Source organism: Sinocyclocheilus rhinocerous, unplaced genomic scaffold (assembly GCF_001515625.1).
Source record: "Sinocyclocheilus rhinocerous isolate Xijiao unplaced genomic scaffold, SAMN03320098_v1.1 scaffold140, whole genome shotgun sequence".
NCBI classification, from domain to species: domain Eukaryota; kingdom Metazoa; phylum Chordata; class Actinopteri; order Cypriniformes; family Cyprinidae; genus Sinocyclocheilus; species Sinocyclocheilus rhinocerous.
Genome location: NW_015642053.1, coordinates 3,683,378 through 3,704,767, shown reverse-complemented (window position 1 = coordinate 3,704,767; position 21,390 = coordinate 3,683,378). Strand labels below are relative to the sequence as shown.

At 36.7% G+C, this 21,390-nt stretch overlaps 2 protein-coding genes across 4 annotated transcripts in view; one reads left to right on the top strand and one right to left on the bottom strand.

Annotated features, from left to right (window-relative positions):
- Positions 1-1,298, bottom strand: part of LOC107755536 (caspase 7, apoptosis-related cysteine peptidase) — a 13,535-nt gene extending 12,237 nt beyond the window's left edge. The window contains exon 1 of the mRNA XM_016572382.1: positions 1,189-1,298. Within this exon, the coding sequence (XP_016427868.1) occupies positions 1,189-1,220 (32 nt within the window). The 5' untranslated portion in view covers positions 1,221-1,298. The remainder of the gene's footprint in view (positions 1-1,188) is intronic.
- A 1,453-nt stretch (positions 1,299-2,751) lies between these two features.
- On the top strand, positions 2,752-20,389 carry LOC107755535 (nebulin-related-anchoring protein-like). 3 transcript variants are annotated; one of them, XM_016572380.1, is made up of 43 exons: positions 2,752-2,932; positions 3,149-3,243; positions 3,424-3,511; positions 4,930-5,034; positions 5,127-5,231; positions 5,352-5,456; positions 6,164-6,271; positions 6,346-6,450; positions 6,534-6,641; positions 6,719-6,826; positions 6,911-7,018; positions 7,849-7,965; positions 8,478-8,582; positions 8,718-8,825; positions 9,075-9,188; positions 9,382-9,480; positions 9,566-9,670; positions 9,779-9,886; positions 9,971-10,078; positions 10,201-10,398; positions 10,499-10,603; positions 10,778-10,876; positions 10,957-11,061; positions 11,172-11,279; positions 11,394-11,705; positions 11,810-11,914; positions 12,715-12,813; positions 12,949-13,053; positions 13,310-13,417; positions 13,499-13,612; positions 13,719-13,916; positions 14,021-14,125; positions 14,715-14,813; positions 15,039-15,143; positions 15,322-15,429; positions 15,591-15,902; positions 16,020-16,124; positions 16,570-16,668; positions 16,759-16,863; positions 17,453-17,560; positions 17,640-17,951; positions 18,194-18,346; positions 19,424-20,389. In XM_016572380.1, the coding sequence occupies exons 1-43, from the start codon at positions 2,861-2,863 to the stop codon at positions 19,769-19,771; spliced, it is 5,586 nt and encodes a 1,861-aa protein (XP_016427866.1). In that variant the 5' UTR covers positions 2,752-2,860; the 3' UTR covers positions 19,772-20,389. The 3 variants fall into 3 exon arrangements, with proteins under 3 accessions (XP_016427866.1, XP_016427865.1, XP_016427867.1); XM_016572379.1 differs by having other exon boundaries at positions 5,124-5,231; XM_016572381.1 differs by lacking the exon at positions 5,352-5,456 and having other exon boundaries at positions 5,124-5,231.
- Positions 20,390-21,390: the final 1,001 nt, after the last annotated feature.

The following is a 21,390-nucleotide window of genomic DNA, read 5'->3' as shown; positions in this document are numbered from 1 at the left end:
AGATATGTGGAGGCGTTTTAGAACGAGCCGTTTTAGGGGGGCGTGGCAGAGTCTTAACTTTGATAAAGAATATCTCTTTGGTTTTAAGACTTTAGTCTTTGCAACTTCAGGGATCTTATCTATGCACAATCAGCTTGTAACACTCCAAAGAGAAAGGAAAACTTGAAATCGTATCATATGACCCCGATTTTGATTTATTGTTTTGGCTTCATATGGAAATATAATACACAATTCAAAATTGCAAAAAGTGTCCCACATTACACTAATCCACCCTACCTGTGTTTCCGAGGCAAATTTCTTTAAAGTGTCACCCTTTCCACTTTCACATTAAAACAGCAGACTGTTATTACTCATATCTGCGTAAATTACCTCCGTAAACTAACTTCTACTTTCACTTTTTGATGTTGTCTCAACTGGGTGTTTATTTAATTACTTTGTTTTCTTATGGCTTGGGGAGAAATAAAATCTCTGTATTTATGTAGAAAAGCTGTTAGAACTGATTAAGAAAAGCTACAGTTTATGACATGACGTGTACAGCAGGAAGAAAGAGAGATTGACCGCTTACCCCAGTTGCCTAAAGACAACTTGTCAATGGTAACATTAAATACACAATTACATTAGCAATTATTGATGCTAGTATATTTTAAGTTATTTACATATAGCATGCAGTGTGTTCTACAGCTGAAGTGTTTTTGGAGGAAGTGTAAAGGTCCCCCTTAAACTTTCCGAGGGCAACTTCCCTTCCCTTAAAATTAACCATGGTTTTACTACAAATAAAACCAAAAACATGGTTTCAATAGTTAAACCATGGTAACCACAGATTAACCATGGTTTTGCTACACTAACCGTAGTTTAACCATGTTATTTGTAGTAAAACTGAAATGGTAATCAAAACGCCAAAAAACGTGGTTATTACACCTTTACAATAATAAAACCATGGTTAATTTTTGTAAGGTACTACATGTTTTTCTTAATTAGCACATTTGAATAATAGGATAAAATTAGTTTACCAACCTAGAGTTTGTAGTAGTAGCTAAATATGTATATTGATTTCGTAAACGTTTCGATGCATAATGTTAGCAATGCAACGCAAGGTTTGTTACTTACAGTCAGTAGCCAAACGATGATTCAGTTCAGCAAAGCTAGATGTTTTCACAACATTACTATATATTTACTCTCGAAACTTACATTTCTGTCGGATCAGCCTCTGTTTTGTTCATTGTTCTTTCAAGTCCAAGGTTACTAGACGGAGAAAACGAAACTACTTTCCAACTCCTTATTTTCCAATTCCTCCGGCCGGAGTGTCTCATGTATTTAAAGAAACAGAGTCAATTTAGATGTGTTGAAAACTACTGCGCGAACTTCCTGTTTATTAATCGAACACTAGAATAGAATAGAATAGAATAGAATATTGATGAATGAAACGTGATATTAGTCAGAAATAAACACCATTTATTTATCCATCTGTATTATTTAAATGTAGGCTATTTGATTTCGTATAATAATAATAATAATAATAATAATAATAAGACAACAAAGAAGGTGTGTTAGGCCTATAAAAAATTTAATAATGTACTTTTTGGTATATATTATTATTATTATTATGTACATTTGTGTTTATGTACATTGTTGATTAATACAACGTTTTCATATGTTATCATTTTTACTGTTATACTCTGTTACAATTATATAATGTTTGTTACTGGCTTGTGTTAAATCATTCTTATTTTCCATAAAAGCAGAGGGTAAATATTTATTAACATCTTGACATTATTAGCCTTATAGGACTATTATAGGATATAGGATATTCATATATATTCAGGACAACTTGACTGTTGACTAGACTGTTTATTTTATTTCACAAATACAGCAAATTCTTATGAAACATGAATAAAATGCTGCCAATTGCATTTTAAAACAAACATCATTAACCAGACTAAAATCAACATATTACTTCCATTAAATTGAAAAGTAAATTAAGACCTTTTTATTCCAATGTGATGGAAAAATAATAACCATGTGCCCATTTGAACAGCCTCTTCTTCCTCTGACCTTTGACCTTGAACTTTTTGTATTTTCAGAATACTATTTTTTTAAATTAATAACACCAATGAGGAGATAAAAGAACAAACATCATTATTATATTATTGTTATTTTAATACTTATTTAAATTATTTACTTTGTTTTGCTTTGCAGTAATGCATAACATAGGAAAAACAAAAAACGAAATGTAAAACTATAATTGTGTAGAAATGTGTCAAATGATGTAGAGTCAAACATTTAATATTATTTCATAAAATTATAGAAGGCTGCCTTTTATACAGGGTTTCTGTTACATTTAAAATATTTTGAATGACTGAATGTCAGTGGACATGATTGTCACCATATTTTGAGAATGACTTAATCTACGTTATGTAGTATATAACAGCATGAACAATAAAATCTTAATTGAAAAAATGATGGAAAGTCATGACAACACATAGAAAAAACGGCATTTCAGAACGCGTGTAAAGATCCAGCCGTGACTTCAATCACCTATTTAGAGCACGCCTGAAGGCTCTGACTAATGTACTCAAAGTGAACAACACCGTGATCACAATTCAGTGACATCTCTCCCCACTTTCAAGTAACTGACAGCTGGTCAACCAGTCAGCTGACCGGCAACAGCTAAAGAAGGGTGGAACTCTGCACCCACTGACATGTACTCAGTCAGAGAACAGATCTAAGTTTAACAGAGGAAAGAGACTGAGACACAAGTGGGGACAAGGGACCGTGTGGGACACCTTGCTTTCCAGTTCTGACTATTTGTACAAGTTGTTTTTATTTTTTTCTGGAGTTGCTGGCTTAATTTGATAAAACTATGAATGTTCAAAAGTGTGCCAGGTGTGGGTTTGTGGTGTACCCAGCGGAGAAGATCAATCTTATTGGTCAGGTAAGACTTTACGGCATATGTCTCAAAGATCTTACATATTAACATGATAGTACATAGATAATCATAAAGCGTCAATGTATTTTTCGGTTAAGTCTAACCATGTTTTCTATGATGTAAGAAAGACCGTTTTCAGGACAAGGAATTGGATTCAGTTATTTTTAAAATGCACATTTTCATTTTCTCACTCTGCATGTATGTGTCTCTTTTCTCTTTCAGAATTGGCACAAAGCATGTTTTCACTGTGAGGTCTGTAAGATGGTTCTGACTGCCAATAATTTTGTCAGCCATCAGAAAAGGCCGTACTGCCAAGTGTAAGTTTTGGAGTCATTTTTATGCTTGAATATAATTTTCTAGTAACAATTAAGGCTCCGTGTTTTAATAAATCAGCATTATTTTCTATTGCTTCATGACTAAAGGCGTAATTTGTACTTACTGCATAGTTTGACCATTAAATGTGTTAAAAAATTAATTATTTATTTTATATCTTATAGGCATAATCCAAAGAACAACACTTTCACAAGTGTTTACGAGACCCCTGTCAACATCAATGCCAAGAAGCAATCTGAAGCAGCCAGTGAGGTGAGGTTTTGTTTACGTCACAGACTTACTGTACATCTGAGTACTATAGTAAATGAACTAAGTACATATTTTTTTTGTAGCTGAGGCTATAAAAAACAATAACTGTATAAAAATTCAAGTCATATTTAGATTTTCTGTAACAGTATTTGATGTAGTATTTACAAGTGTGAAGTTCTGAGGTAATGCTGTTAATCTGAGGTGTTTTCATATAGGATATAATGAATATTAAGTAAGGCGTAATGTACAGTCAGCTGATCATTACTGGAAAATAAACTCCTCCAGGGTAACTTATTTTGTGATTATGACCAGTTGACTGTACATTACACCACTTTAAGTACATGGCTTCTTACCAAATAAATAAATATATAATATAATAAAACATTTTTTTTAATAGTATATAATGAATATTGGGTGAGGCATAATGTACAGTCAGCTGATCATTATTGGAAAATAAACTCCATCAAAAATACTTTTTTGTGATAATGGCCAGTTGACTGTACATTACACCACTTTAAATAAATGAATGCATAGTATATTAAGATCTGAGTTTAATTTATCTTGTTTGTTTACTTAGTTCAAAGTATCTTGTTAGTTTACTCATGGAGACTTTAAAAATAGTTTTGCTTAAATATTTTGAGCTCATAAACTCATCTGAAACACAAGTATGCCGAAAATATTTTTTTTATAAATAAATTATATACATTTTTTTCTTTAAAAAAATCTTCCAGATTCAAGGAAACTTTGCAGTACGACTTTTTAGGCAGACTGGTACTAAACTAGTGGTGCTCAGTGTATTTACTGTCTGGATATTGCTAACTGATTTACAATCAAAAGTACTTAAAGAATTGAACATGGGTCATTTTGCTGGTAATACCCCCTATATTATATGAGCTGGGTTAAAGGTCTATTTTTAGGAGAGCTCAAAGGCCCTGGTGACTCTACAGGTTTGGAATGAGAACTGCATCCCTCCAGTTATTTCTGTGCTGTGACATGATACTCTTCTCTGGCCTTCTTTATGTATTTGCTGTTTAAATTTATACCACATGAACATGGCCCACCTCTCTTCCTTTCTTGCTTCCTTTCCCTCTCTCTCCTTCTCTGAATCTCGCTCTGTGGGATCCCAGCTGCCCCTTTCTGTCAGTGGGCTCTAGAGCGGCCTTCATGCAGACTGACAGAATGCAGAACACCACACTTACATTTAATTTCTTCCCTGAAAAATTACATGAAGACAGTGTGGAAAAACAGCACTCACTAGCATCACTGATGTTGCATATAACTTTTTACAGTATGTGATATTCCGTCATTCTTCATACATCAGGAATTACAGAAAGGGGATTTCAGAATCAATCATTACCACATTTATTGTGCTAATAGGAAGCACGCTAACATTTCTCTCCTTCTATCTCTCTGGTTTCTAGAATAAATATAGAGAAGAAGGGGAGCGTTTCATGTCTACTTTCCACTATGACGTGAGATCAAAAGAAATCGAGCAAGCTCGTGAGGCCAGCCAGCTTGCCAGCCAGGTGAGTAGCCAAAGGAAGCAGTACCATAAATCCATTATGTTTAGCTGTGGGCTATTTGCTATGTGACCGTTTTTTAATCTTTCTAAAAGCAGCAAGGTTGCCAAACTGAATTTGTGGGCCAACAGTCATTTTATTCGGGCAGCGTTACCAGCCAGGAACATGTACGTGTGACCCAGGCACAGAAGACCATTAGCGATGTGAGTTATCAGATTCAGACTCAATGGGCAAATGAAAAATGAGGCTCTTGCTTTTTTGCTGCACCTATAATTGGATAAATTATGATGATGAATTACAAAAAGTGGTCATTTGGGCTGCAGGTGGAATATAAACGAGGCCATGAAGCACGTGTGACGCAGTTTACCTCTGTAGCCGACACACCTGAGATGTTATATGCCAAGACTGGAGTCTCATTGGCCAGTGATGTAAGGATACATTTCCAAAGTGACCTTTCAGACTGAAATGACATACATTGTTTTAAAAATCCAATAATCTTTATAATTCTCCTGGTATTGTAATCTCTCATAGAAAACTGTGGTAGTAGCAAATTCTTTCTGTAATATTTCTTATAACTGTTGATCACAAGTAATTATTTTATATTATAGATTTTATTTTATATTATAGTATATATATATATATATATATATATAAAGTATAGTAAATGTAACATTTTATTATATTATTTTAAAACATAACATTATAGTAATAAGTTCCAGAAGCTTTAGTGTAAAGGCTGAACTTATCAATATCACTTTGTCCTGTTGTGTTACACTTCCTCAAGATTTTGTGTTTAATTTTCTCAAAATTTTCATACACTGGCCACTGAAGCTAAATATGGAAGCCATACCTCTTCTTTTTAATTCTAAATTGCCTAAAATATCCAGGTTTTGGCTTTGTTTTCATTCTTGCTGAAGGTAATGGCTGAAAAGTAGTTTGACCAGTAGTGTGCAAGCAACCGATCTTGGCCAAAAGCCAATTCCCGGACATTTTAGCCAATTACAAATTCCCAGCTAGGACTGTCCAGGACGTATGGTCACACAGTCATCTGGAGGCCTTCCTCTTACCCCTGTTTATGTGATTAGTCATTGCACAAGTTTGTTTCTTATCTGTGATGTCATATGTTGATTGAAAGGTGAAATACACAGAAGAATATGAGCAGTCTAAAGGAAAGGGCAGTTTCCCAGCTATGATCACGCCAGGATATGAAATGGCAAAGAAAGCCAATACACTGGCTAGCAATGTAAGTAAAGTTTAGGTTGCAAAAAGTTAATTTTCTTTCTCAAAAAGTTGATTAATCCTTTCTTTTTTATTCAGGTGGAGTATAAAAAAGGCCACGAAGAACGAGTGTCAAAATACACCGCTGTGACGGATACTCCTGATGTGCTTCTAGCTAAAAATCAAGGGAAGATTGTCAGTGATGTACGTGAATAGAATCTCGAAAATTCTTTGTGGCCGAATAATATCCATATGTCTTAATTTGGCATCTCCTTCTATAAAAACAGTATATCTACACTGGGGAATATGAACAGCAGAGGGGCAAAGGCAGTTTTCCTGCCCACTTCACTCCCGGATACCAGGTGGCTAAAAAAGCAGGCGAGATGGCCAGCAAAGTAAGTGTCCAAATGTGTAAATTACATGTGAATGTCAGCTGCATGCCAGTTGTATACTAGTGTTGTTTTTGTTACAGGTGAAATATCAACAGAAATACGAGCAGGAGATTAAGGGCAAGGCCAGCACTGATGCTGGTTCTGCAGAGTTTGCTTTGGCCAAAGAGAATGCAGAACACTTCAGTCAGGTGACACAGTGTTCTTTTGCGCATTCAATGCACATTCAATATATCTTCACATATGATTATACTGAATGTCTCTAATTCCTTTAGCATGCCTATACTGAGGAATATGAACAGCAAAGGGGCAAGGGCAGCTTCCCTGCTATGATTACCCCTGGATACCAGATGGCCAAGAAAGCCCATGACATAGCCAGTGATGTGAGTATCAGCGCATCCTCACTGCTGAAGTCGTCTGTCATTTTAGATTTTTCACATTTCACTTTTCACTTTTCACTGTATTACACCAGTTCTGTCCCAGTCAGGGTTCAGGGTTATTATAGTTAACTAAAACTTAAACTAAAACCATAAAACATTTTTGTTACTTGAAATACAATAAATGTTAACTGAAATAAAATATGCAAAACTTAACAGCTAATTAATAAGGCAACATTTCCATTTTCATTTTGTTTAACTTGATGTACTAAAATAACTAAAATTGAAATAAAAAGTAGTAATAAAAATACATAGACATTATAGACCACAAAAACTGATACAAATTGCAAAAACACTAAACAAAATTTTAATTAAAATTAACAAGCAGAAACTATAAAAATCAAATGTAATTCAAAAAATTACCATCAACTATAATAGTATCTCAATTACATTAAAATAACACTGTCAGACTTATTACCACTAACTAAAAATAAAACTATTAATAGCATGTTTGCTAACTGAAAAAAAGTAAATAAAATATAATTATTAGATGATTTAATTATTTTAAATTTATATATATATACCTTGGCCTGTCATCACTAAGTGGAATAAGTACATTTTCTCCGATGACTCCCACCGAGAATCCAATGTTGTCACTCTAGAGGCATCAAAAGGACATATTTAGACACACTGACTGTCTAAATGACTGATTGTGTATGTTCTCTCATGTCACAGGAATTCATCCTGACAGATCAGGCATCCTAGATTGAGCTCTTTCTGGTATTGTTGTGTTTAAACACCTTTCTCATCCCCCTCTCTCCATGTTTAACCTGCAGCTGAAATATAAGAAGGATTTAAACAAGATGAAGGGATCTTCTGCATACCACACTCTGAACACTGATGACAACTTGACTCTGAAGTGTGCATGCAAAATCAACAAGCTTGTGAGCAAGGTGAGCGATTTATGCCCTTGGTCCATTGCCTACATCAGGTGCAGAAGAACAGATGGATGGCATATTCACTTTTGCCCGTTAAACATATTTAGAAACAGCATTGATTAGTTAGCTGAAGATTTGTAACTTGGCTTACTGAGTGCATTTTGGGATGCACACGTGCAAAAACAGAAAGAGAGGATCGGTGAACTCATCTGTCAGCGGCTCAGCCAGACATAACGTCTCCACACCTGCATTCTCCACATCCCATGAGCCCAGCCACCCACAGACATAAACAAAGACAACACACAAGCCCAGGGGCCACATCATCATTCTATTTTCACCCTCTTGCATGCCACAGTGTTTACCTGATGATGCCATAAACACTACCACATCCTCCCTGATTTACAAGCAAATGCCAAAAGGGCATATGGTTTTCTGTATGCAGTGCATGAAGTTCACCACAAATAATAGAGGCTTAAAATTCCACAACTTCATTGCCTACGTGACACAGACATCCTCCCGTTATACAGGTCGAATACAAGAAGGACCTTGAGACAACCAAAGGCCACAGCATCAACTACTGCGAGACGCCACAGTTCAAGAATGTGTCAAAGATCGCCAAGTATACCAGTGATGTGAGCTCCTCATCAGTGATATGACTGCTACTGTATATACAAAGAATGACAGCATATTCTATATTTAATGTGTTGCTGTGCTGGGCACTTGTGTGCAGTCATATGCAAGCTCATTCACTCTGTTTGTGATTGCAGAATAAATACAAGGAGAGTTACACCAATCACATGAAGGGGCACTATGAGGGTGGTGGCATCGATAAGAAGACCATGCATGCCATGAACGTCAGAAAGCTTGCCAGTGATGTAAGACGAAAGCCATTTTCTGAACATATTATCTCTCATATGTAGTTTTGTTGCTCATAATTGCATTAAATTTGTATAAATTGATACGGTAATAGAATTAGTAAAAGTAAACTACAAAGCATTTGTCCAATTTTGAAATAAGAAACTGTTGTAGTAAATAAGTAAATACTAAGATATTTTAGATACGTTACTCAATTATATATATATGTATAGAGTGTTTGCATATTCTCTAATACCATTTGATTTCAGATTGCCTACAAATCAGAATATGAGCAGGAGAAGCATGTTCAGAGTGAGTACAACTATCCAGCCACCATCACTCCATCCTATCAGTCACAGAAGAAACTGGAGCCACTCAAAGATGTAGGTCTATCATTCTTTATGAGGCTTTAAACTTAAACTTCATGTATTGGCTATTCTGCTTAGAACTTGTCTATCAGTAATTGTGCCATCCTGACAGCTTGTAAAGTGCTGCCTCAGCCTTATAAATGAGCTTCACACTTGTAAACACATGCAAGATAATCTAAATGGATGTCTTTTTTTTTCTCCCACACAGAAAAACTACAGACAGCATATCGACAAGCTGAAATTCAGCCAGGTTACAGACACTCCTGAAATTGTGCAAGCCAGAATCAATGCCCATCAGCTCAGCGATGTAAGCATAATTTGTCCTTGTCATTGAGTGTTTAAGTGAATTTAATGTAATATATCTAAGCCTCACATGTAACCTCTCATTCAAGCTGAACTATAAAGCCAACTATGAGAAGACAAAGACGCAGTACACATTATCTCAAGATACACCAGAACTTAAAAAGGCCAAAGCCAATGCAGAGCTCGCCAGTGGTGTAAGCCTATACTCACATTCCAGAGCCTTGCCACATATTTGTCATCCTTATATATAGTTCACAGGTGTTGGTTGTGTTGTTAAGTGTTGTCTTCCTGCACGTTCACAGATAAAATACAAAGAGAACTGGGAGAAGAACAAATCCAAAGCATGTGATATCGGACTGGACACGCTCACTCTCAAAGCTGCCAAAGCCTCTCGAGACCTGGCTAGTGATGTAAGAATCAAATGTTCTATGTTTAAATGTTAACGTTATTAAAATGTGTTTCATTGGGTTGATTTGATTTATTGGGCTGTACAGATCAAGTATAAGGAAGCATATGCAAAGAACAAAGACAAAGCCATTGGAATGGATGTGAGTGACTCCAAAACAATGCACTCCCTTCAGGTGGCCAAGCTTAGCAGTGAGGTAAGCCTGAGTACCCAAAGTCAGATTGAGTTTAACAAAAGTATATTTTCCAATAATCATGAGTGTGCAATCTCAGATTCTTCAGGCTAAACAAATAATCCAATCAAATTTCTTTGCTATAGGTCGCTTATAAAAAAGATTCTAAGGAGACTCAATCCAAGTGCCACCTGCCTCTAGACATGGTGAATCTGAATCATGCAAAGAAGGCTCAGGCCCTGGCCAGTGATTTGGACTACAGGAAGAAGTTACACGATTATACCGTCCTACCTGATGACATGAAAGTGCAGCAAGCTAAGAAAGCCTACCAACTGCAGAGTGATGTAAGAAGAAGAAAGCATGTCTATTTGCAAGACCTGAGTAGAATGATACACATACTGTGCTTTATGCATGCTATATGGATATTTGATTTGGCTTTTTTAGAACCAGTACCGATCAGACCTGACCTGGATGAAAGGAGTCGGATGGGAGGCTGATGGCTGCCTGGATGTAGAGCAAGCCAAGAAAGCAGGAGAACTAGTCAGTGAGGTTGGTCATTACAAAATTTTGATTCCCTACTGATTAGACTCGCATATCTGGTCACCAGCATTTTCATAGGCTTCTTAACTAGCTTTACCACCAAGATTTCTTTGGTCTTCACCAGGAAGACAATGCTGGACTTCGCACATTTACTCTAACTGTGCATTTTCCACCTCTATACAGAAAAAGTACCGCCAGAAGGCGGACAGTGTGAAATTCACACAAGTGGCAGACACTCCTTCCATCATACATGCTAAGAAGAGCCAGGAGCTGCAGAGTGGGGTAAGATATGATCCATCCGATTGGATGTTTCTCTCCTCAGTGGATATTTCTGGGATTGATTGGCCTTTTCTTGTACTCAGCTGGCGTACAAAGCAGGTACTGAACAGACAATGCACCAGTACACTATAAGCAAAGATGAGCCTCTCTTCAAGCAAGCCAAAGCTAATGCAGAGCTTCTCAGTGAGGTATGAACTGAATCACTTGAAACTGTTGCTTATGCTGCACCAATAACCTACACATGAACTAACAACCCACCGCCTGTTTTTAATCAACACATTAAACTGGTGATTTTCAGAAAACATATAAGAGTAGTTGGGAGGAGCAGAGGGAGAAGGGTTTTGAACTAGGCTTGGACTCACTTTCAATTCACGCCGCCAAAACAACAAGAGATCTCGCCAGTGATGTGAGTGACCAAACACCCTACTGATGCACATGACTCACAAATAGACACTCAAGGGAAGCTCAGGTATTGTGACTAATAATCTAATGTAACTTTCCTGATATTCCATATATTTAGGTGAAGTACAAGCAAGAATATGAGATGACAAAAGGGAAGATGATTGGCGTGAAGACTGTTTCAGACGATTCTCAGATGGCCCATTCAACCAAGGCTACCAAACTCCAGAGTGACCTCAATTACAAGAAAGAGTATGAGGACACCAAGACCAAACACAGTGCCTCACTTGATATGATGACCCTCACCCATGCCAAGAAAGCCCAGGAACTGGCCACTGAGAAAAATTACAAAACCTTCTTACACGAGTACACCATCTTGCCCACTGATATGAAGGTGGAATGGGCCAAGAAAGCTTACGACCTACAGAGTGATGTAAGAGTTATCCCAGGATTCAATTTCATGACTTGTAAAACCAAAACAGACACAAACATGCATATTGTTTGGAATTATGCATCAAAACGTTGTTTTCTTCACAGAAAAAGTATCGCTCTGACCTGAACTGGATGAAAGGGGTGGGATGGGAAACCACCGGATCCCTTGATATACAGCAGGCCAGAAAAGCTACAGATTTAGCCAGCGAGGTACAGATCGACCTGAACATGACCAACCACACACACTTAATGTCATAGTTTTTCATCTAACAAGCTCTAAAATCAACTAACTTGAGGAGTCACCAGATTTCTAGGTCATCAGCAGGACCCTCTGAAAATGAAATGCGTACTTAACCACTAGAAGAGCAGTTATGTCATGCTTGCATTGCAAATAGCTGAAGTGAAGTGAAGGTTATATTTAGCAGGGGAAGGAATAGGAAAGAACTATTTCCTCAATTCATCAGTACCTTGTATTGTTTATTAAGAACCCTTGTCTCAGCAAACATCAGAGAACTATTTTTTTTTTAAATTACATTTTCAACTAATAATCATGTTTAGGTTATTATGCCTTCAGAAATCTGACATTCCTTGCTAAAAGAATAAAAGCATATGTTTTGTTATTTAATATATGTAATAATTTACTAAATATTTTTTTGTATAAATGTAAACTTGGAGATAAACATAATGTTTTAAAATTTTTAAAAATTAAAACAGAGACACTTTATGACATCAAGTGCTGCTTTTAGGATAGAAGCCATGATTATTATTAGATGCACTTCACTTTGAGTATAGATGTTAAACTCAGCTAAAATAGAGAAGCACATGCCTGGGGTTAGCATTTCAATTACACATCTGTTTAAAGGTATTGTCAAATGATTGAACCATATCATCCTTGAAATTAAAAACCTTGGGGGCTGTACACCCAAGAGATAGGAAATTCAAAACACACTCTACATCTCCCAGCACTAACAGTTGGTATAAATCTTTGCCATGTGTTGTGTTTGCTCCAGAAAAAATACAGACAGGATGCAAGTGCTCTGAAGTTTACCAGCGTGGAGGATACACCAGAGATGGTCCAGGCCAAAATCAGTAGCAAACTGGTTCTTGATGTACGTCTTCATTTTATACATGCATGAATTATTCTTTCTATGAATCTATGCATTGAATTTGGGGACAACTGGTAAAAGAGATTGGAATTTCTTCATGTATGTGATTGTGAACGTGAGATATCTTCATGTTGACAGAGATTATACAGAGAGAAAGGAGAGAATGAAATGCATAAGTACACACTGATTGGAGATATTCCAGAGCATGTGCAGGCTAAGATCAATGCCATGAACCTCAGTGAGGTGAGAATCCATTCCAAACACTGCTGTTGCTGTTTCAGAAACTACACTCTAAAAAATGCTGGGTTAAATATAACCCAGCACTGGGTTAAAAAGAAACAAACCCAGCTATTGGGTTGTTTTGACCCAGCGGTTGGGTTGTTTTGAACCCAACGCTGGGTTATATTTAACCCAGCATTTTTTAGAGTGTATTAAACACATGCACAAACAATTGAAGTTCCACATTAAACTGCTAAAAGTAGAATTCTTTTCTATATAGTCACACTACAAAGAGTCCTGGAGAAAGATCAGAGATGGTGGCTACAAATTGCGCTTGGATGCTATTCCATTCCAAGCAGCCAAATCTTCTGCAGAAATCCTCAGTGATGTGAGTATTTTGTACACAATAGATGAACTACAGTTTATTTTGGTTATCTGTCTGTCTAACTGTATAAATGTTTGCCTCCAGCAAAAATACAAGGCACAGTTTGAGAAGACAAAAGGGAAGATGATTGGGCTAAAGGGACTACAGGATGACATAAACATTGCTCACTCTGTGCATGCCACAAATATACAGAGTGATGTAAGTATTCCAGAAGACTGAGCAAGGCTACAGCATTTGGAGTACCACAAATATGAGAGTTTGAGAGGTCATGCACAAGTGATTGATCAGCTTTCTATTTCCTTAGCTCAAATACAAAAAGGACTCTTCTAAGGTCCACTCTCAGTTCCATCTACCAATGGATATGTTGGATGTGCTCCATGCTAAGAAGGCTCAGTCTCTGGTCAGCGATCAGGACTATAGGCTTACATTGCACAAGTATACAACACTGCCTGATGACCTCAAAGTGCAGGCTGCCAAGAGAGCGTATGAACTGCAGAGTGAGGTAATGGCTTATTTAATACTTGCACTACTATTACTAATACTCATTGTTCACAGAATGCCTCTTGAAAGTTGAATTCTCTTGAACATATTTTATTTATGCAACAGAAAATCTACCGCTCTGATCTGAACTACCTTCGTGGTGTGGCCTGGATTGCCACTGGTGCCCTACAGATTGAGGGATCCAAACGAGCCACAGATCTAATTAGCGAGGTAATGAATCTAAATATTAACACATTGATCCAGCATTTTCATTTGCATTACTGTTCAAACGTTTGGGTTCGGTAAGATAAAAAAAAACAACAACAGTAAAGACTCCTACATTGTTACAAAACATTTCTATTTCAAATAAATGCTGTTCTTTTGAGCTTTCTATTAGTCAGAGAATACTGAAAGAAAATTTGTTGTGCTTGTTTTCACAAAAATATCAAGTAGCACAACTATTTTTAACATTGATAATAATAAGAAATGTAGCATATTCAAATTATTTCTGAAGGATCATGGGATACTGAAGACCATGAGTAATGGCTGCTGAAATTTCAGCTTTGCCATCACAAGAATAAATTACATTTTCAAAATATTAAAATAGAAAACAGTTATTTTAAATTGCAATAGCATTTCACAATATTCTAGTTTTAGTACTTTTGATTAAAAAAAATGCAGCCTTGGTGAGCATAAGAGACTTCTTTCAAAAGCTTCGAAAATCTTACAGCCTCCAAACTTTTGAATGTTAGTGTGTATGTTAAATTTGAATTATATATGTATTTATTATACTGTACTGTATGTTTCTTTTGCCTAACAGAAAAAGTATCGCCAGCAGCCCTACTCATTCAAACACACATCCGTCACAGATTCTCCAGATATTGTGCATGCTAAGACCAGTAACAAGATCACTAATGAGGTAGGAGAACATTCCCAATATTCAGCCAAATATTCCTGTCCTATCCTAACAAACCATACATCAATGGAAAGCTTATTTATTCAGCTTTCAGATTATGTATAAATCTCAATTTGGAAAAATTGACACTTAAGACTGGTTTTGTGGTCCAGGGTCACATATTTTTTCTGTGTTTTGTGATTTCCAGCGAACCGGGATTATAATCTCTTGTGGTCTGATGTTATTTAGCGCTTGTACAAAGAAAAGGGAGAGAACTTCAGGCACAACTACACCATTACTGCCGAGAGACCTGAAATCACCCAGGCCAAGATTAACGCTGCTAACTTCAGTGATGTAAGATGAGCCTTCCAAGTCTATTTTAGTGTTAATGGATATTGCTACATCATAAAAAAATCCCCTATTTTAAACCTGATAGCTCATTTCAAAGATATTCTAAAGAAGAAGCTATTAAAATGAACCTGCACGCAAGACGCTAGAGAAAAAAGTTTAAACATCATCTATTTTGTTTCAGGTTAAATACAAGGAGTCATGGCATACGCTCAGAGCTCAGGGTTATAAACTCACCATGAAGGATATCCCCTTCCAGGCTGCCAAAGTCTCCACCAGCATTGCTAGTGATGTAAGAGTACCCTCTCTAAATTTACACACATAAACATCTATGGTCAAAAACAGCTGTGATAAACTCATGCATTAATATACATAAGCAATCATGCTGCTAACTTTGTGGTGACCAACAGTTCCTACATCCAGTTCACATGTTCATCTCCTTTGCCCTGGTAGGTCCAGTACAAGCACAACCATGTATTGGAGAAAGGCAAGCACATCGGAGCTCGCAGTGTTCATGAAGACTCGCATTTAATGCACTGCTTAGAGATGGGTCTTCTGCAGAGTGATCAGCATTATCGCAAAGACGCTGCATCTGTTAGTGGCCAGTACCAGCTGCCTCTAGACATGGTGAACCTGGTACATGCCAAGAAAGCCCAGGCTTTAGCCAGCGACCAGGATTACAAGACTCACATACACTCTTACACAGTCCTACCTGATGATATAAAGGTGCAATGGGCCAAAAAGGCATATGACCTGCAGAGCCAGGTGAGAAAGACTATGAAAGATTAACAAGATGGTTGATCTTAATCTTGAGTTTTGGTTTCATAACATAGAAGAGCGATAAGCCAAACACTATAATCTTGTCTTCTTTATCTTTCAAAGAATGTATACAAAGCAGATCTGAACTTCATGAAGGGAGTGGCCTGGGACTCAGTAGGTGCACCCCAGCTGGAGTCTGCAAAGAAAGCTGGAGAGCTCATTAGTGATGTAAGTCACACTTCCTGTAAATTCAACATGAAATCAAAATTGAGTCTACTTTGTTAATGCAAGCTCATTGTCTTATTGTGACTGGTTCATGCACATTATTCTGGAATTTAAAAAGGCCTCTTTAACCAAAAATCAACCAACTTCACTTTTATGCTGACATCAGTTAGGCCAGACAACACACAGTCTATTGGATAATGTTAACGAAAAGCAGAATTGCTGTTTAGCCATTTTAGGTCTGGATCCATTCTGGTATGGAATGCCCATTTTTTTTACACTCCAAGTAATTACCAATGGATAACATACCATGTTTCACTCATATTAGTAAAGTAAACACTGTGAGGTTTCATGTTTATAGTCGTAATTTTTCTAGCATGCTGTAATAAAATCATACCACATAAAGCCAAGGTTAATAACGAATGCTTTTCTTCACCGTTACCTTCTGTAGAAGAAATATCGTCAACATCCTGACAGTCTGAAGTTCACTCAAGTTGCTGATTCACCTGATATCATCCACGCAAAGAACAGCTACATGCAGTGTAGTGAGGTAAACTTCACCCAGCATTCTTATACCAATGTGTGTTGCCAGTAGCTGTTTTGGGATGATGTGAATAACAAGAGATTTATCCTGTTTCAGAGGATGTATAAGTCTGGAGACTCTGACTCTATGCACAAGTACACATTACATCCTGATCATCCTGACTTCATCAGAGCAAAGATCAATGCTCAGCAAATTAGCGATGTAAGCCAGCTGTTGATTGGTACTCTTGCAAGATGTATTTAATGTTTTTGAAAGAAGTCTCTTAATAAAGCCTTTACTCATAATGGCTACATTTATTTGATCAAAAATATAATAAAAACAGTAATATTTTGAACTATTATTACAATTTAAAATAACTGTTTTCGATTTTAATATATTTTAAAATATAATTTATATTTGTGATAGCAAAGCTGAATTTTCAGAAGCTATTACTCCAGGCTTGTGTCACATGATCCTTCAGAAATTCAAAAAAATATTATGAAGTAAAATCTTGTTTGCAACATTGATAATAAAAAATGTTCTTGAGAATTTGAGCACCAACTCTGCATATTAGACTGCTTTTTGAAGGATCATGTGGCACTGAAGACTGGAGTAATGGCTGCTGAAAATTTGCCAAGCTTTGCCAATAAATTACATTTAAAAATATATTAAAATAGAAAACAGCTTTTTAACATTTTTAAGAGACTTCTTTCAAAAACATAAAAAAAAAACATTAAAGATTCCAAAATTTTGAATGGTAGTGTACATCCTTTAACATTGTCTATGTCCCTTTTTTGCTTTCATTTTGCAGAAAGTGTATAAAAAATCAGGTGAGCAGGTAATGTCTGCAGGTTACGACCTCAGGTTAGACGCCATTCCCTTCCAGACAGCCAAGGCCTCTAGAGAAATTGCTAGTGATGTAAGTCAGAATCAAAATATTTATTTGCCAAACTGTGATTTTCTTGTAATTTAATATATGTTGTACCGTTCCTTCTCAGTTCCGCTACAAGGAGGAATTTGTCAAAGGGAAAGGCCAGCAGGTGGGCCTCCTCAGCGTTGAGGATGACCCCAAGATCAGACACTCACTGGCTGTAGGGAAGCTCCAGAGTGACAACGAGTACAAGAAGCAGTTCCAGGAGACACGCTCTCAGTTTAAGATCCATGGCGACCAGCCTGAGTTCCTGCATGCTAAGAAGAGCCAGGCTCAGCTCAGCAACCTCAACTATCGCCAACATTTTCATGACTACACCTGTGATCCTAATCAGCTCAACGTCAAACATGCTAAACAAGCCTACCAGCTGCAAAGCGATGTGAGAACTGGTTTTGGGATTATTCAACGATTTATAATCAACGATTATATTCAACAATTTAGCCTTGTATGCTAATGTCTCTGATGAAATGAGTGGCAAATACTTTGCCATTTGCATGTGAAAATATGACATTGCATTGACACTTGGTGACATACACCCAAAAAAAGGAATTGTTTGCTTGTTGTTACTTATTGTTTTCCTCATGTAGCATGGTTTAATGGTCCTGTCCTCTGTGGTTGCAGGTGAACTACAAATCCGATTTGAACTGGATTAAAGGTGTGGGCTGGACCCCTCCAGGCTCTCTTAAGGCAGAAATGGCTCGCCGTGCAGCAGAACTGGGCCTTGCTGAAGGAGTAACCACTGACGAGGCTATCGCCAAGTATCAGCAGCTAATGGTGAGACACAACTCTGCATCACAGTCTTATACATTAGCTCAATATATGTAAATATGACTTATTTGCTCTGTTCTATAAACTAGTTAGCTGCCTTGTTAGCCTACAGATAGCATACTAACCATCATGGAACATAAGTGAGCTGTTTTGAATGCTCTACTTTGGCAGCAACTCCACAAGTTACACAAACAGCACTGTTGATGTGACTCACAACTGATTTCAGTAGAGTTGGGATGACTAGGCATGTAGCTAAACTAACAGCACAATACTCTAATAATCATAAAAATACATAACACACAAATATTGGATATACTGTACATTACATTTAATTAAACTGAACACATTTTTTATTGATACTTTTAGTATTGAATGAAATTTAAAGTTGCAATAAAATGTACCGACTGATCTTTTCTTCCATATTGTGATGTACATCCGAGTGTAAAAGTCTAACATTTTCATTATGAGGTAAAAAAGGTTAAAAATTAAACATACATGGATTAGTTTTTTCACAATACGATCTATAACCAGTGTTATTTTAGTATTATTTATATACTATAATTTTAAAGTAAAAACTATAGTTTTATATATTTTGATTTAGTTTTTAATTTTATATTTTCAGTTTTCATTTTAATTTTATTTAAAAATTGTAGTAATTGTGTTATGTGTTCGTAATTTTTCTTTCTTTCTTTTTTTTTTTTTTTAAACATTACTAACATTACTTGAACAATGCTTCACACCAACTTTAAAAGTTTTTTTTTTTAATGTAATTTCTCTAACCTAATTAATCATCCTCGTTTTTTTTTTTCTCACCGAGCTTGTCAGTGTTTTATGGGATTGCCTTTTCCTTTAAGAACATGCCATGTTGCCTCAGAATTTGGCTAAAACAAAGTATCTTATAAGGCATATTATGTTGGCTATGGCCTTCGAGTCAGGAGTGTGCCTTCAAATGCTGCTTCAGTATGCAGCGCACTAGGTTTTGGAACAGAGCAATTGTCATACTTTTTACATTTTTACCACATTACCAAATTGCCTATATTTTCTCTCCCCCATAATGCATTTCATAATTTTCTTCTGTTTCAGATGCTCCAAAGACAGCAGGAGTTCCAGGAGCAAGAGCAATCCACCACCGAGCAGACGGAGACCACAAAGGAGTTCCAGCAGCCAGGAGTCAATCCTGATGCTATGGAGATCCTCCAAGTCAAGAGGAAGAAGACCATTCACACCACATTCAAGCAGGCCAAGACCACAAAATCCATCACGTCACAGTCTGTTGCTTCCCACTCAACCACAAGTCAGTCTATCACCAACCAGTCCACCAAGAAACAATCCATTATGAGCCAGTCTCATGCTGATCAATCCACCGCAAGACAGATGAGTGAAAACCGGGCCATCACAGATCAAGCTGCTGCGAAGTCAGGAACAATGTAATCTGCCATTTCTGTCTTCCTTACTTTTGTTTTTAAAATGTAATTTATGAACATCATGTAGATCCTGGTGTTCTTTCACTGTGTTTTCGATTGATCCATGAATGAAGGATATTTAGATGAAAGACATGTGAAAAATGAATGTGAAGAAGTTTATAAGTGAAAAGTGAACATGAAGATGGTTAAAGTAAGTTCAGACAGTAAAGGATGGTTGGTTTTCATTTTATTATGGTTTAATGAATGGTTATAGTTACGATAAGATATCAAACAAAGCTACAAGTATGGACAGAGCATGTAAAGAATAGGGGTGAGCATGATTTTGAAGACGTGCTATTTAATTATTACAGTAGACATGGATTTTTTTTAAATTATTATTTGCTGGAAATATGATAAGCAAGAATCAATTGTAAAACGTCTGATTACATTTATAACATTTCATTTGTCCCTCTGGGGATTCGACAGTTGTCTCTGGTGGTTCTGAAATTGTTTTATTGAAGCTACTGGATATTTAATGTATGCCTATCAAGCACTTTGTGAGAAAGAACCGCAACTCTGCTAGCAGAGTTTAATAGCTGAACTGTAAGTAAATGTGTGAATTATGACAAATGATAATAAAAGTTATTTTATGTCCTTCATAAAACTTCTTAGCTAACTCATTTCACTGAACTTGAGCACTAGAGGGCAGTCACAGACAGTTTTATTGTGTCAAGTCAATAGTTTCTTGTAATAAACTCGTTTGACAGACAGACAGACAGACAGACAGACATAGATAGATAGATAGATAGATAGATGGATGGATGGATGGATGGATGTAAAATAACAGTATTCCTTCCAGCAGTTTGGAGGAACTGCTCAGCGGGACCTCACTATTGCTGGAACATAATGAAAATCAGTTTAAAGAAATAAATCATGTTTATTTTCTTGCTCAATGCATGCAAGTGTTGACCCATAATGCCTAAAGCAGAGGTGCTGAACAACTCTTGTGAAGGAACTGGTAATGTTCAGCCCATAGGGACACTTGCGAAGGCTGATGCGAGTTCACAGGTGAGTTCTGAGCACTGGGCTTTTAGAACTGGTTACGGGAATCTAGGTGGAAAAACCTTTTCAACAGAAAAAATAGGTCTCGTTTTTTCCACTGCATATGAGCATGTAGAATAAAAAGAGTTTTCTGGTTAATGCATGATGCATGTTTATTTTACCTCTAAGCTGTATTACAGTGATCATTTTTATACAGTAAATCTCTTCGGGTTAGAACAGCTGGGTTTCTAAATACATTTCTAACAGCTATTCTTCAAGAGCGGTGATAAGATAAACACACAGGATGACTAATTATGACAATTTTTTGCAATTAATGCACATTTTGCATGCGTATAAAAGCAGGAATGAGTAAAAGTTGCCATTTCTTCAGTCAAAGTTCACTACTGAGGAAGAGTAGAGCCTGAAAAAGCTTTGAGTAATGTGACCATTTTTCCTATAGAGACAAAAATGGCCTGTGAGTCAATGGGTTTGTGGTCAAAGTGGCAATAAAATCGTCTGTATGTGCAGGCATCATTCCTCTTCTCTGTTCAGTTTGGTGTCCAGCCTCAGTCCCGTAAGCCCCCTTGTCGCCCAAATTTCTTTATG

Coding starts and splice junctions, on each gene's coding strand:
- LOC107755535 (XM_016572379.1), top strand. CDS start 2,861: ATGAATGTTCAAAAGTGTGCCAGGTGTGGGTTTGTGGTGTACCCAGCG. Junction 8,583..8,717: donor TCGCCAAGTATACCAGTGAT/GTGAGCTCCTCA, acceptor TTGTGATTGCAG/AATAAATACAAGGAGAGTTA. Junction 17,952..18,193: donor CCTACCAGCTGCAAAGCGAT/GTGAGAACTGGT, acceptor CTGTGGTTGCAG/GTGAACTACAAATCCGATTT.